Raw genomic sequence first — 15,694 nt, forward strand, 5'->3', positions numbered from 1 at the left:
GTTAAGAAACCCTTGAGTTTAGTATAAATGACAAAATGAAATAGAGCATGAAAACGATCCAGAATGTGCAGCGTTTTGTAAACAGGTTTCGTGAAACGTTGTTGTTACATTGTCAATTAAGTTCACAGTTATAAATATGGTTTTATAATGACGTATTTTTGTATTTATAGATGCACCTGATGAAGGGAAGTGATTTCCCGAAATGCATTGGGTTGTTTTATTAAGATCATGGCAAGTAGAACCCTACATGGAATTCTGTGCTTTAATGAAATAACTACGCTTACAAGATTGAGTAAAATGAATTGATAATGAATGAAGAGTAAACAGATTAAAAAGCATGATGAAATAAGGATTAAATTAAGAGTACATTTCAAGAAATTGATACATTGGACTCAAAACATGAGTGTGGCAGTGCAGCCTGGTGGAATCAGAAAAAGGGTTCCTTGTGGTAAATTTGTTAACTTCACAGCGCATTGAGACGAAGCATGAAGCAGGTTTTGCACGCCGATAAATCACTACAGCCAAAGAATATTGATTAAATATGGATGACAAGGAGTGCATCTCTTTTCTCATGAACTCATCAGTCTTATTATAGTCTGCCATATGGAGGCGCTGTTCGTCTAATTTAGGGATGAGTGTAACAACAATTGTTTATTAATGAAATAAGCATTAACCCCTTCGATGCTGATGACGAGCTCAGCTCGTCATCAGCCACGGGTGACGTGTGCGGATGACGAGCTGAGCTCGTCATGTATCGCGGTAATTTTAAAAATGCCGCACAGCGCAAAAATCACAGCAGCAGCGATGCGGTTAAAAATGACTAGCACTTGCTCCCCAAGGGAACGTATTTCTCCTTGTTACAGCAGCCTCAGACAGGCGCACCACTTTGGTGCATATTCATGTCTACATCTCTTTGTAAATATGGGTTTGTGTCAAAATCCATGGTGGGTTCACAAGAATGCCCCTGCACCACCCATGAAATGATCACCTATGACACAGGACGCAAGCTGTTCCTCCCTGATGAGGTCTAAGTAGGTTGAACCAGTCTGGGGTTTCTTGTCTTGTATTCAGCAGGAACTTGGCCTGCCTGTTTGGTCTTAATTGTTCCAAGTGGAGCAGGATCAGAGCTGAATCCTGTCTGACAAGGTGTGGTAGTGTTTTTCTGGGTTTATATTTCCGTGAAATAAATAACAATGACGAATAATGATGTTTATTATGGATCCAATGCGCAAATGTTGAATTAACATTAATACAGTCAAAACTAATTTAATATGATATATAGAAGTGTGTTTATTGGTGTCGTTTTCAGACCATTGCCCTATTTGATAACACAGATGCTGTTCTGATGCTGTTCTATCATTCACTCCTGCTCTTCCCCTGACATCTCCTTCCCCAACGCAACTCATGTCCTCACAAGCTCTGCAGACAGGAGAGAAAATTATGTAATGGGGTTTTACAATGTGCATGTAGTGTAAATTTACTTTCTAGCGGTCCTAACGGTGTCACTTCTTAAGACCTCTTCTGCTCTAGTTCAATTGCTGAGCATGATTGTATTTCTTTGAAATGTTTCATATTGCTTTGGACATTTCCGGATAGCAACAACACAGAAGATGCTCAATGATTTCTTAAAGTGGGTTAGTGCTTATAAACTTAGAAGTGACACTGAAAACTCTGATTTGCTGAAAAATTTGTTACTTGTGATAATGCCATGATGCGATTGCATTTTTCTAAAAGCAAGAATTGTGTATAAGAACCCTTGATTTGGTGGTTGGCCATCATTACTTTCCTTTTCTACCGGTGATGCTGTCTGATTTCTTTATGATTTGACTGTTCATTTGGGAGCTTAGACATTTTTTCTGATTCTTATTACTCTGTATAACTACATTTGAGCCTTTGTGGCATTTATTCTGAACCATTTGATTTTGAGGTTTTTGTAATAAAACCCTTTAACCTTTCCTCTGATCTAGAAATCGGTTATTGAGTGGTGTCTGTTACTTATGATTATTACACTGCTAAATTGATGTTGAGGAGGGTGCCTTTTAACCCAATAGCAAACATTGGATGGAACTGAATGTGGTAAATTCAGGGAGATTCAAATTTTGGCGTGTCTTAAATATTGAGTTACGGGGTTCCGCTCCCACCGTGGCATGGTGGACAAAAAACGACTGACTGGCATCCTGCTCCTAACAATTACCTGCGGCAGCAAGCATTCCAACCACTACTTTTTTGTTTTCCTAGTGGGACTCTTTTCTGTCATCCCAGCAGCTGGTATCTTTTATAGCATTTAAAATTCCACTAGCAGGTGCCAGTGTGGTAAATTAATTCAACATGGGCCTGCAATATCAGCTCAGTTGATTATAGAGAAGGATCTAGCTGAGTAATGAGACCACACTAGGATTTAAATGATTTCCCAAATGTTTTTCAATTCGAATTATAGTTTGTGAATTAAGCCACAGCAGGTTGAAAGTATTTGTCAATGTCACAACGTTATTGTTCATTAGGAACCTTGATGGAATGTTCAGAGCTGGCCAGGCAATCAGACGGCTCCCTTTGTGGACTTTAACTGCCTTTACAGTCCCATAAAAGGACTATTATGTGCTTCCAGCTCCTTACTCCTCTGGCAGGCCCTGCTTCATCTCGTCTCCCTCCACACACTTTTAAATCAAGGTCTGCGAGGGAAAACAGTTTGTCCATCTGGCTACAGCTGTCACAATCCAGCACTCTTGTATCATACGCCATTTGCACTGCATGTCATGCTGTGCCGGCGTCTCCACTTCTATGCTTAAAGGTAATGTAAGTCCTAACAAACATTGAAAAGTAGGGGAAACAAGCGGACAAGTTGCTTTATTTTTTGACAGGAATTTGGGCTTACATTCACCTTAAGCAAAGGATGTGACGGGTTGGTAATGGCCAGCACTGAAAGTGAGTAGCTTGTGTAGAAAATAGAAATGCCACTGCTCTGGGAAAGGAGGGGGTGCTAGTGGCTTTATCTCCCTTACCTACAGGGCAATAATGGCTGTTAACTACCTCGACCCCATTTGGGATCCTTTCCTAAAGTTTGGGCCCATAATTGTAAGGAGGATAGATAAAATATGTTCTAGCCTGTAGGAGTAGGCAATAATGCTTAAGTAATATGGATTGACAAAATAGGATCTATCACTTAGGTTACCTTTAAGGGTACTGCCACATCAGTTATACCCTAAAATAATCCGGTATGTAGGGCTTGGTTGCATATATTTTACTGAATTAAATTTAAGAACAATCAGGGGACCGAGTAAAGATTGAATTGTGTGCATACGGTGCTGTTTACAAAAAAAGTTACCTTCACAAAGTATGAATCTGTACAAGTGGGATAATCAGGAAAAGACGTAGTTTAATTACTTAAACTCTGGAATACGGTCCCGCTTGAGATCAGATCCTGTCAATCTCTTCTCACATTCAGAAGAATGTTAAAAACCTGGTTGTTTACTCAATAAGCTATCTATCAGGTTCCACCTACTGCAGTCCGTAGCGCCGAGACACCCCCGGGTATTTGTGCGCTCTATAAATCGTAAAAATAAATAAATAAATAAATAAAAGTAGTTGTGTTCCCTCTTTTATTGCAACTGGTCTCGGATAGAGTTAAGAATATTGGAGTAATAACATAGTAATATAACATTGTAAACATGAAAAATAATGGCTAGTTTGTAGTAAATATAATGTTATGTAAGATATCTTACACCAAGAATGTTTTTACATTTTTTTAAATTTGTATCATGATTTAGATAGAACTGAGCAGATTTTAAATGTCAAACTTCATACTTTGTTTAATCTGAAAACTGCTCAATTTACCACCTTTAGCCAACACAAAGGTTTTGTATTTATATGTATGCTTTTGTAAGAAAATTCTTCATAAGAGGCACCTGCCTTTTTCCTGCAGTGTTTACCTTGTAATTAATTCAATAGTCAGGTAGAGTTATCTGGTAACAAATAACATTTCTCTATCCCATTTCGTGATGTTTTGCACTTGTAAAGAGCACACAAATATCCTTCTTCCTAAAGAATTAAATTTGGGGGTTGTCTTATTGCAAAAACCTAATTGAATTATAAGGATCAAGAAGTGTATGAATATAAATGTGTCAAGTAAAATCATGAATAATTGTAATATTGTAAATCTTTATTAGAATATTGAGCTACAACATGTTTTATGCACAGTTGTCACATCCTCACTCATAACTATGTTTTCGAAGGTGGAGGCCGCAGTATCGGCTGCTAAAGATGCATTTCCGAAATGGTCATCCAAAAGCCCTCTAGAAAGATCTCACATCATGAACAAGCTGGCGGATCTTATTGAACAGCGGCTGGAAGAGTTTGCACAAGCTGAGTCAAGAGATCAAGGTAAATGAGGATGAGCGCCAAGAAAATCAAAATCAAAAATGTGATGTAGGAACAAATTTGCAAAACTGTGCTTTGGGATGATGTAGGGTTGTAGCTAGTGGAGATCATACTTGCACCATACTGTATAGTCCTGACAGGATCCCAAATTAGCTTTTTAAATCCAACTTGGATCTCAATGCTCCCGACATGAATTATCTTTCAAATTTGATATTAAAGGGTATGAAGATCCCACCTACCTGGCTCACCACAGAGATTACCCCAATTTATCAGAAAGGCCATTATAGCATCCCCAGTAACTACCGGCCGATTAGTCTAATAGAGGCTTCTTAGAAGATTTTCTGCAGGCAAACACCAGTGCTTCTTTTGGACTGGACCAAGGAGAATTGCATAATCTCCAGGTTTCATGTGGGGTTCAGATGCGGCATTAGCACAGGTCTTCCGTTTCAATTGCATTTTTTGGAAGGTTGTAACAATCAACAGGGGTCGACTTTGTGTCGCTTTCATCGATCTCTGTGCTGCCTTTGATCTAGTCCCAAGAGCTTAGCTGTTGGAACTGTAGATAAGATGTGCATCGCCTTCAATCTATTGGCAATTCTTGCACGGTTACACAAATAAAATTACACAATGGAAGGTGGGGGAACCAGGGCCAACCCACTGACCCCATAATGATATTGCAGCGGGTGAGGTAGGGCTGCATCTTTGCCCAAACCTTATTTTTGTTATACTTAAATGGCATAGCGAATTGGCTGAATTGGCTGAATAGGGAGGCTGTGACTCCCCCAAAGTCTCAGGCCAGCACGTACCCACTTTACTTCTTGTGGATGATATACTGCTGATTTCAAAATCCTTTAAAGGCCTACGTCTGCTCCAGGATGAGTTTAACAATTCCTGTAACAAACGTGGGCTGGAGCTTAATAGCACAAAAACACATTTACAGCATTTAATCCTGCAAGAAGTAAGAAAATAAAGTGTAAGCTGTTTGCCAACAAAGATCTAATAGAACAGGCCTGCAACTTTGACTACCTGGGTCTAAGATTAACTCCAAACTTGGACTGGACCATAGAGGCCCAAAAATTCCATTTCTCTCTACTACACTACATCTTTAGACTATTGAAGGTCTTTAATTAAACTCACTCAAAAAGGGTTTCTACCTCCAAAAGATTTATAATGTTAAAGTCCTGGGAGCGGCCTCATTCGGCTCAGAGATCTGGGGGTATGCAAAATGTAACATATTAACTGTAGCAGAAAACAGGTTTATCAGGTCCCTTTTCACACTTCCACAGAGCACCGCTTTGATCCCACTGTATCTTGATACTGCATTTAGGCAGATATCTAGGAAATCTGAGCCTAAGCAATTGAAATACAGGCTTTGGACTTCGTCTGCCCTAGGTGTATACCATGAACCCTTAAGGGAACTTATGTCCTCCTCAGCCGTTTTGTGCTAAATGGGCACTAGCTCATCTGGGAGGGGAAAATTGCCCAGCCTGCAAAGGCCCCCAGAAGACATCCATCACCTCTGTTTTATCTGCCCAACCTATGGCCTCCAGAGGAAGAAATTACTGTTACCGCTGAGCAGAGAACTGGGTGTCACAATGTACTTGGATGCAGCTAGGATTATAAAAACAGATTGCTTCAGTCTGGTGACCTTTTCTGTGGTGAAATATCTATTGGCCTGCCTGGTTTTGGCGATTGAAGTGGGCGTAGTTCGCGTAGTAGCGCTACGCGAAATGCACTTAGCACTACACGAGCTACGGGAACTGCGTAGTGCACTGTGCAAAATGCTGTTCGCAGTGATTGCCCAGTGCCGAATGCTTGCCCACACTGTGCAATCAGTGCAAACCGCATCTTGCACAGTGCAAGCAGCCGTTTTCTGCCGCTCAAGTAGATTTCTACTCGAGCGGCAGCTTTTTCAACGCGGACTGGTAGTTTCTCATCGCGAGCGGTCGAGAGCATACACGACCACTTGCAATGAGAAACCTGACCTCCCCGCGTTGAGAATCTTGCCAGGAGGTTTATTTTCCACGCTCCCGATCGGCAACTTGATGCTGCTGATCGCGAATGAGTAAGAAGTCTTGTAGTTATGTCATTTTGCTCGCTCGCGGTCATCAACTTGACGTTGAGGACCACAGCAAGCAAAAAATGACCGCTACACTACGAATGTTTGCACTGTGCTACGCGCAATTCGCGTAGTGCGAAATAGCACAAACTACGCTAGCGTAGCATAGTACTTCGCCCAGGGTTTATCCTTACGGAGGAGCAGGATCTGCAATGAATAAATAAACCTACCCACAAACGATATGTGGGCCTGGAAATGGTTGTTTTTATTTGTTAGAATTCTCGTATTTACTTTTTTAGTTTTTATTCTCCGTTAGTGTGATTATACTTTAAAATCTAGGATATTTATGCAAGTAGAAGAAATATGGAATTTTATTGAGAACATTTGCAATGATGCCTTGTCTGTTATACACATTCTGCATTGTTTGCGTAACTTTATGGGAATGAATAGGCCTAATCAAATGGAGAGGACCTTTGTAGTATGCAGAGACACTGACTAAACTACCCAAGTTTCTGACACCGCCGTTCTTATTCTGTATGTCTTTTTATGACATCATGATTGACATTTGTGTAGTGTCTTGCTTCCAATAATGACAGACACATACTTATGTTATCAGGAGCTTTATTCTTTGCTTCCTCTCTCATCCCTGTCCCTACTCCATCTGACCTCTTCCTGCCGTTACTCCTCCTCTTCCTCTGGCCCCTTAGCTCCACCCACACCCAACTACTAGACTACACATTCTTACATCTCCCCCTTTGTTAACAAATGAAACAACTGACTTGATCATAGTTCTTCTATCAGTCGTACAGGTCGTTGAATGTTTCGTCGAGGTTGGAGGTCCACACCTCCACTTTCAGAAACAGCTTCTGCTTGAGTTTCAGGTCTCTGCACTGCAGCTGCACGATCGGGCCTCTCAGTATTCTGTTCTTCAATTGTCTTGTTGAGAGCCTCTTTCATAGCTGGAGTACACCGTTGGAAATGCGATACGTTCCTGGTGATCCGTTTGTTCTCAGACTCGGCAATCACCATCGTGCCTTTCTGTTGAGTGATCATCAATGGTTCAGCTCTGAACTGGCAGTCTGTCTTTCTCTGCTGTTCCTGCTTGACCACTACACAGTCTCCCTCATGAAGGAATGGAGATTTGGCTCTTCTCCGAGCATCAGCGTAGGACTTAATTTTGTTCTTGCCTGCCTGATCAGACACCAATACCTCCTGATGGGCACGTGCGGGTGACACTGGTCGCAGGGCTCCTTCCCAGGTAGGGATCCGCGTTCTGATTGGTCGCCCTAACATGAGGGTGGCGGGACACTTTCCTGTGGTGGCATGGGGTGTCGTTCGATACGCACTCAGGACCTCATTGAGAGCCACTTGGAAGTCCTTTTTGTCTATGGTGGCTTGTTGAAAAGTCTTTTTTAAAGTTGCCATAAACCTCTCTATGGTGCCATTGGCCTGAGGCCATAGAGGGGTGACTTTTCGATGCCTAAAGTTGAGGTGCTTCGCAAACTCCCCAAACTCATGCCCGTTAAAAGGAGGGCCATTGTCTGTCTTGAGTTCCTTAGGCACACCCCAGGCAGCAAACACTTCATCCAATACGGCTATGGTGCTAGCGGCACTGGTGGAGGCTACAAACTGTGCAATCGGAAATCTCGAATATTCATCCATTATTGCCAGGACATATTTGCCTGACAGAAGGGGTCCATAAAAGTCCATGGCAAGTTCCTGCCATACCCCACTGGGTAATCTGGTCATTTGTAGAGGAGCTGGAGGATTTCCGTGGCTGACCAGTTGGCACTGGGGGCAGTCCTTTAGTGTGAGCTCCAGCATTGGATCAAGCATCTGAAACCACACTCGCTCTCTGAGCGCTCTTTTTGTCGCGACCACTCCACGTTGGCCTTCGTGGGCCAAATTGATAACACCTTGCCGCAGCTGTCTCGGGATGACAATCCGTTAATCTCTCAGTAAGAACCCTTCTGAGGTATCAGATAGTTCTTCACTTATATGCCTGAAAGCCTGCATCTCTTGGCGGATCAGAGGGTCTTGCCCTTCCTCCTCGCTGTCATGTCTCCATGTATTGGTCCGCAATCAACGCATCACCTTTTGAAGGATGTCATCTTGCCTGGTGGCCTCACATATTGCTTCTAATGGAACCGCCGGTGGCCTGGCGTGGTCCACCACAAAATGGATGTACTCTTCCGCTACCGATGGACTTGAGGCCTGAGATGCTTGAGGGTGCCTCAACATGTAATCAGCAGGATTTGCTGCTTTTCCCGGCTTGTGTATTATTGTGTAGGTATATTCCTGCAGACGCAAACCCCAGCGCTCAATTCGAGGTGGCATCTTGGCTCTGGGATTTCCAAATATGGTGACAAGCGCCTGATGATCAGTCACCATGGTAAAATGCTTGCCATAAATAAAAACATGGAAGTGCTCGCATGCCCATACAACCGCAAGACTTTCCTTTTCGGGTTGTGAATACGCCTTTTCCGTGTCCGATAAACTGAGGATGGCATAAGCCACAATATGTCTCTGGTCTGTCTCATTGTCAAACTGAGCCAGTATTGCACCCAGTCCCACCGGGCTGGCATCAACAGTTATTTCTGTGTGTCTTTTGGGGCTGAAATAGGCCAGGTTATCCGCTGACTCAACAGCTCGTTTGATTTCTTGAAACACCCGCTCACACTGGGGGTCCAGACGAAAGGCTGTCCTTGTTTTGTAAGAGCCCGTAGCGGGTGACTTATGGTGGCGTAATCCTTTATGTATCTGGCGCAGTAACTCGCCATGCCCAGAAAAGATCGAATGTCACTCACGTCTTGCGGACTCTTGGTATCACTGAGTGCTGTCACTTTCTCGGGATCGGGCTTCATCCTGGCTCCAGAGAACACATGTCCAAAAAATGTAGGAGTGGATTGATGGAACTCAGTTCTGGGATACCCCCGCGCTGCACGGCCACCAGCTGCTGCGTGCGCCTCCCCGCCTTCTGCCTCGCTGCCCCGGCTCCGCCGCGTGACCAAGCCCCCTGACATCGAGCGGCGTGGTCTGTGTCAGCTTCCTGCCTGTTGTTGCCATAGTGATCTGCAAATCTGTATTGTTTTGCACTGTGCTGTTTGCTGTGTTTTTCTTTCCCCTCTTGTGCCTGATATCGCCTTCGTTTTTCCTCACGCACCCGTCTTCCCGTTGTTGCCATAGTGATCTGCTAATCTATATTGTGCTGTTTACTGTTGATTGTTTTATTTCCCCACTTGTGCCTTACTTCACCCTCGTTTTTTACGTCCCCGTCTCATCCCTCCCCGCTCCCCGCTTCCCGCCATCCCCGCTAGCCCCGCCCCTTTTCTTTGTGTACCCTCCCCGCTCCCGCCTCCCAGCTGCTCTGCCCCCCCGCGCACTTGGCCATATATGGCGACCGTGCGACGCAGGTGAGTGTGACCCAGTTCTGGGACACCCCCGCGCCGCACGGCCACCAGCTGCTGCGTGCGCCTCCCCGCCTTCTGCCTCGCTGCCCCGGCTCCGCCGCGTGACCAAGCCCCCTGACATCGAGCGGCGTGGTCTGTGTCAGCTTCTTGCCTGTTGTTGCCATAGTGATCTGCTAATCTGTATTGTTTTGCACTGTGCTGTTTGCTGTGTTTTTCTTTCCCCTCTTGTGCCTGATATCGCCTTCGTTTTTCCTCACGCACCCGTCTCCCCGTTGTTGCCATAGTGATCTGCTAATCTATATTGTGCTGTTTACTGTTGATTGTTTTATTTCCCCACTTGTGCCTTACTTCACCCTCGTTTTTTACGTCCCCGTCTCATCCCTCCCCGCTCCCCGCTTCCCGCCATCCCCGCTAGCCCCGCCCCTTTTCTTTGTGTACCCTCCCCCGCCTCCCAGCTGCTCCGCCCCCCCGCGCACTTCGCCATATATGGCGACCGAGCGAACGTGCAGCGGTCACGCCCAGCGGGCGCGCCGATTGTGCGCCGAAGGCGCGCCAAAGGTAAGCCCTTCTACGCCCGTCCGCGCCTGGACCGCGCCCAGTGCCAGGACCCCTGGCCCCCGAAGACCCCTGCCGACCCGCCTGACGTACACCGCCGCCAGCCTCAGCGCACTCAACGCCGGTCGACTCCCAGAGTGCTACCACGCCACACCACGACGCACCCACGGACCCTTCAGCTGCCACGCCTGCAAGTACACCTGCATCCGGACCTGCCCCGCACCAGCACCCGCCAAGTCGAACACCAGCAGCACCCACCTCAAGTGCATCCTGCTCAACACCCGCTCCGTCCACAGACACGCCATCGAACTCTGGAACCTCCTCGACACCACAGCCCCTGACAATGCCTTCCTCACGGAGACCTGGATGAACGCCTCTTCAGCGCCCGACATCGCCATCGCCATCCCAGAGGGCTACAAGATCACCCGGAGGGACCGCACCGCCAACCAGATGGGAGGAGGCATCGCCATCATCCACAGAAACACCATCCGCATCACGACCAGCACCGACAACACCCTTACCACCGCCGAACATCTGCATTTCCAGATCCACACCGACCCGAAGACCACCCTCAGAGGCACCCTGATCTACCGACCTCCGGGACCACGCACCCAATTCAGCGAGGACATCGCCGACTTCGTCAGCCTGCATGCCCTCCCCTCCGCTGACTACATCCTCCTGGGGGACCTCAACTTCCACCTGGAGAACAACAACGATCGCAACACCAGCACCCTGCTCGACAACCTCGCCAATCTTGGACTCAAGCAGCTGGTGTCCACCCCCACCCACCTCGCCGGACACACACTCGACGCAATCTTCTCATCCAGCACAGACATCGCCTTCAGCCACGCCACAGAGCTTCAATGGACGGACCACAGCTGTGTCCACTTCACCTTCAAAAGAACGATGACCCACCACCACCAGCAACAGATTGCCCGCAGAAGCTGGAACAAGATCACAGCCGACCAGCTCACCACCTCTTTGAGCCAGCACCCTCCTGCCAGCTCAGCGAACCCCAGCCAGGCCGCAGACAACCTCACGAAGTGGATCAGCAACTGCGCGGACGAGCTCGCCCCACTGAGGACCCCGCCCAGCAGACCCGGCAGCAAGAAAGCCCCATGGTTCACCGACGAACTCAAGAGCTCCAAGAAGAACTGCCGAGCCCTCGAGAAAGTCTGGAGAAGGGAACCAACACCGGACAACAGGACCACCTTCAAGCTTGCCACCCGGAAGCACCACCAGCTGATCCGCGCCGCCAAGAAAACTGCATTCAAGGACCGGCTGGACAACAACGCACACAACTGCAAGGAACTCTTCAACATTGTGAAAGAGCTTTCCAACCCCAGCGCAGGAAACAACGACATCACCCCATCGCAAGACCTCTGCAACTCCCTCGCCTCATACTTCCACAACAAGATCGCGGACATACACAACAGCTTCAACAACCAACCAACGCACACCACGACCGAACCACCGCCCCCCACCACCACCCTCCGCGCCTGGACTCCGATCAGCACCGAAGACACCGTCCGCACGATGAACTCCATCCACTCAGGATCTCCGACCGACCCCTGCCCCCACCACGTCTTCAACAAAGCCGACGCTGTCATCGCACCCCACCTGCGAGACATCATCTACACATCCTTCGACACCGCCACCTTCCCTGAGAGCTGGAAGCACGCCGAACTCAGCGCTCTACTCAAGAAACCCACAGCGGACCCCACCGAACTCAAGAATTACCGCCCCATTTCGCTCCTCCCGTTTCCAGCCAAAGTCATCGAGAAGACCGTCAACAAGCAGCTGGCCGCCTTCCTTGAGACGAATGGATCCCTCGACCCCTCACAGTCTGGCTTCCGAGCCAACCACAGCACCGAGACCGCCCTCATCGCCGCCACCGATGACATCCGAGCCCTGATGGACAACGGAGAAACAGCGGCCCTCATCCTCCTAGACCTCTCCGCGGCATTCGACACTGTCTGCCACCGCACCCTAGTACAGCGCCTCAGCAACGTCGGAATCCAGGAGAAGGCGCTGGAATGGATCATCTCCTTCCTCGACGGAAGAACACAGAGAGTCCGCCTACCACCGTACAAGTCAGAAGCCACCGAAGTCATCTGCTGCGTCCCTCAAGTATCCTCGCTGAGCCCCACCCTCTTCAACGTCTACATGAGCCCCCTCACGGCCATCGCACGCCAACACAACCTCAACATAATCTCCTACACCGACGACACCCAGCTGATCCTCTCCCTGACCAACGACCCCGCCGCCGCCAGAGCCAATCTGCACGAAGGGATGAAAGAGGTAGCCGAGTGAATGACGACCAGCCGCCTGAAACTGAACTCAGACAAGACGGAGGTCCTCATCCTAGGCTCTTCACCCTCCGCCTGGGACGACTCCTGGTGGCCTCCCGCCCTGGGCACCGCACCCAAACCGACAGACCACGCACGCAACCCGGGCTTCATCCTGGACTCCTCACTCTCCATGACCAGGCAAGTCAACACCGTCTCCTCGGCGTGCTTCAACATCCTACGCATGCTACGGAAGATCTTCTGGTGGATTCCCACCGAGACCAGGAAGACCGTCACCCAGGCTCTCGTCACCAGTCGACTGGACTACGGCAACGCCCTCTACGCCGGCACCACCGCCAAGCTCCAGAAGAGACTCCAGCGGATCCAGAACGCCGCAGCCAGACTCATCCTCGACATCCCGCGAACCAGCCACATCTCCGGACATCTCAGAGACCTGCATTGGCTCCCCGTCAACAAAAGAATCACCTTCCGCATCCTCACCCACGCACACAAAGCCCTACACGACCAAGGCCCGAGCTACCTCAACAACCGAATCAACTTCTACGCTCCCAAACGCCACCTCCGCTCAGCCAACCACGCCCCCGCATCCGAAGAGCGACAACAGGAGGAAGGTCCTTCTCCTACCTGGCCGCCAAGACCTGGAACTCACTCCCGACCGACCTGCGCCTGACCCAAGACCACCTCTCCTTCAGGAAGAAGCTGAAGACCTGGCTGTTCGAGCAGTAGCGGCAACCCCCTCCCCACAGCGCCTTGAGACCCTATGGGTAGGTAGTGCGCTCTACAAATGTCCTTGATTGATTGATTGATTGATTGAACTCACACTTGTCCTTGTTGAGGGTAAGATTGGCTTGTAAAAGGGCATGACACACCCGATCCAACGCTGTGTCATGTTCATGGACATTTGACCCATAGACTAAGATGTCATCGCTATAGTTCAGTGTGTTTGGTATGTGCTGAATGGTCAGGCAGATGGCTTGGAAGATTTCTGCAGCAGAAGAAATACAAAAACTAAGTCGTTTGTATCAAAATAACCCCAAGTGAATGGCAAATGTTGTGATATAGCGCAAATTTTCATGCAGTTCTAGCTGATGGTACCCTTTATTTAAATTGAGTTTTGAAAAGACTTGCGCGCCATTTAATGATGAGATCATATCACTCAAGTGAGGTCCTGGATGATGCTCCCTTTCCTTGGCAGTGCTTGGGAGCCTCATGTCCACACATAGGTGCACCTTTTCGGGTGTCCCTTTTTTTGGCACGATGTCCACAGGTGACACCCATGGTGTTGGACCGTCTGTTCGTTCAATAATGTCTGTTTGTAATAGCTCCTGAATTCCATCCTCCACTGCTTGTTGTAAATGTAAATGTAAATGTACAGGAATTTATATAGCACAAATCACCGAGCGGTTTCTAAGCGCTTGCTTAGGGAACCCGTCCTGGTATTCCCCTGTGAGATAACCCCGGCAGGGTATCCGCAAGGTGAAAGCCAGGCATCCCGCCGCGAGGGGCCGTTGTGGAGATTAAGCAAGCTATTGCCCTGAGTCGCAGAGTGTGAACCCGTAAATCGAGTAGGCACCGGAGCGAGAATTGTCGAGTCCATGGACATTTTAGGACTCAAGACCCAGCCGAGCCGGGAATTGAACCCTGGTCCCGGACTGACCTCTGCTTCCAGGTCTGCCTCCTCTAACCAGTGAGCCACACTTCTTGTTGAAGGTGAAAAGGTACACGCCTGGGATGTTGCGCTACAGGGCGTACTTGCTCATTAATATGTAATCGAATCTGACATTTGTTCATCTTTCCAAGCCCAGTGAATAACTTAGGGAACTTATGTATAATGTCTGGATCATCGCTGACTCTGTATAAAATTTCAACTAGCCGAAGGTACTCCGCAGTGGGTAGACTGAGGAGACAGTCAGCTTCCGGACCTTCGATCACATGAATGTATGCCGGCACAGAGGTGGTTTTGTGTTTGAGTGTCGTTGCAAACTTTCCCAGACCGGGAAGAGGCTTCTTTGACATCCACATGAAGACTCTGACATATGCCGGGCTCAAGGGGGGTGGTGGCTTCATTTTGTTGTACTCAGTCACAGGTATATAATTCAGTGACGCCCCACTGTCCAATACGAATTTTGTTGCATGAGTTCCCACACAGATATCCAGTCTGGGATATTTCTTCAACTGATCTGGATCGGCTACCATGCTGACATATTCATCCGTGTATTCTGATTGCAGAGATGCTGATCTGGACTCTCTAGACGGTGACCATCTCATACATTGCGACTTGCGAGAGTCTCTGCTGGAGTGCGAAGAACCGGAGGATGATTTGGGCCGATCCTGTACTGCTTTGGCATGATGTCGCCTTGTGTCAGGGCGAGAAGACCTGGTTATTTCATGAATTTTTTCTTTGCGGTATTCTCCGCACATCGCCTCAAAGTGATTTTGTCTCCCACACTTCCGACACTGTTGACCCATTTCAGGACAACCATCTGTGTGTGGGAAGTCATATCCACACCTATAGCATTTTCGAGGGCGGTCTCGTTTCTTATCTCCTCGGCCAGACTCCTGGCGTCCGCGTCTAGCGTACTGGTGACGGGATGACGGTCTGGATCTTCACCGTCGATCTCTCGAGTGTCTGCGAAAGTTACTGGCCTGCACACGACATGCTTGTTCCCACCTTTCACCACGTCCTATTTCCATTCTTTTGGCATGCTCCTCTGCTTGGTCATGCACTCGGGTAATTTCTTCGATCTCGTCGAGATTATGGCTCTTCCGTAGCAGCCGTCTTCTGAGCGTCTCTGATTGGCAGCCATCAATTATTCGCAATCTGATGGCGGCCTCTGTTGAAAATGTGTCGAACTCACAATATCGAGACAGTCGGTGTAGCCTCGCTATGAATGTGCTCATCAATTCCTCCTTTTCTTGACGACCTTGGTGAAACATGTACCGTTCATAATCCAGTTTTGTTTTGTGTAAGAACTTCTTATTTAAGG

The 15,694-nt window shown here is 48.0% G+C and overlaps 1 protein-coding gene across 1 annotated transcript in view; it reads left to right on the forward strand.

The window, feature by feature from the left end:
* The window catches only part of ALDH8A1 (aldehyde dehydrogenase 8 family member A1), a 172,301-nt gene that overhangs the window by 48,367 nt on the left and 108,240 nt on the right, over positions 1-15,694 (forward strand). Inside the window, exon 2 of the mRNA XM_086927452.1 lies at positions 4,230-4,377. Within this exon, the coding sequence (XP_086783578.1) occupies positions 4,230-4,377 (148 nt within the window). The remainder of the gene's footprint in view (positions 1-4,229; positions 4,378-15,694) is intronic.

Source organism: Lissotriton vulgaris, chromosome 6, assembly GCF_964263255.1.
Source record: "Lissotriton vulgaris chromosome 6, aLisVul1.2, whole genome shotgun sequence".
NCBI classification, from domain to species: domain Eukaryota; kingdom Metazoa; phylum Chordata; class Amphibia; order Caudata; family Salamandridae; genus Lissotriton; species Lissotriton vulgaris.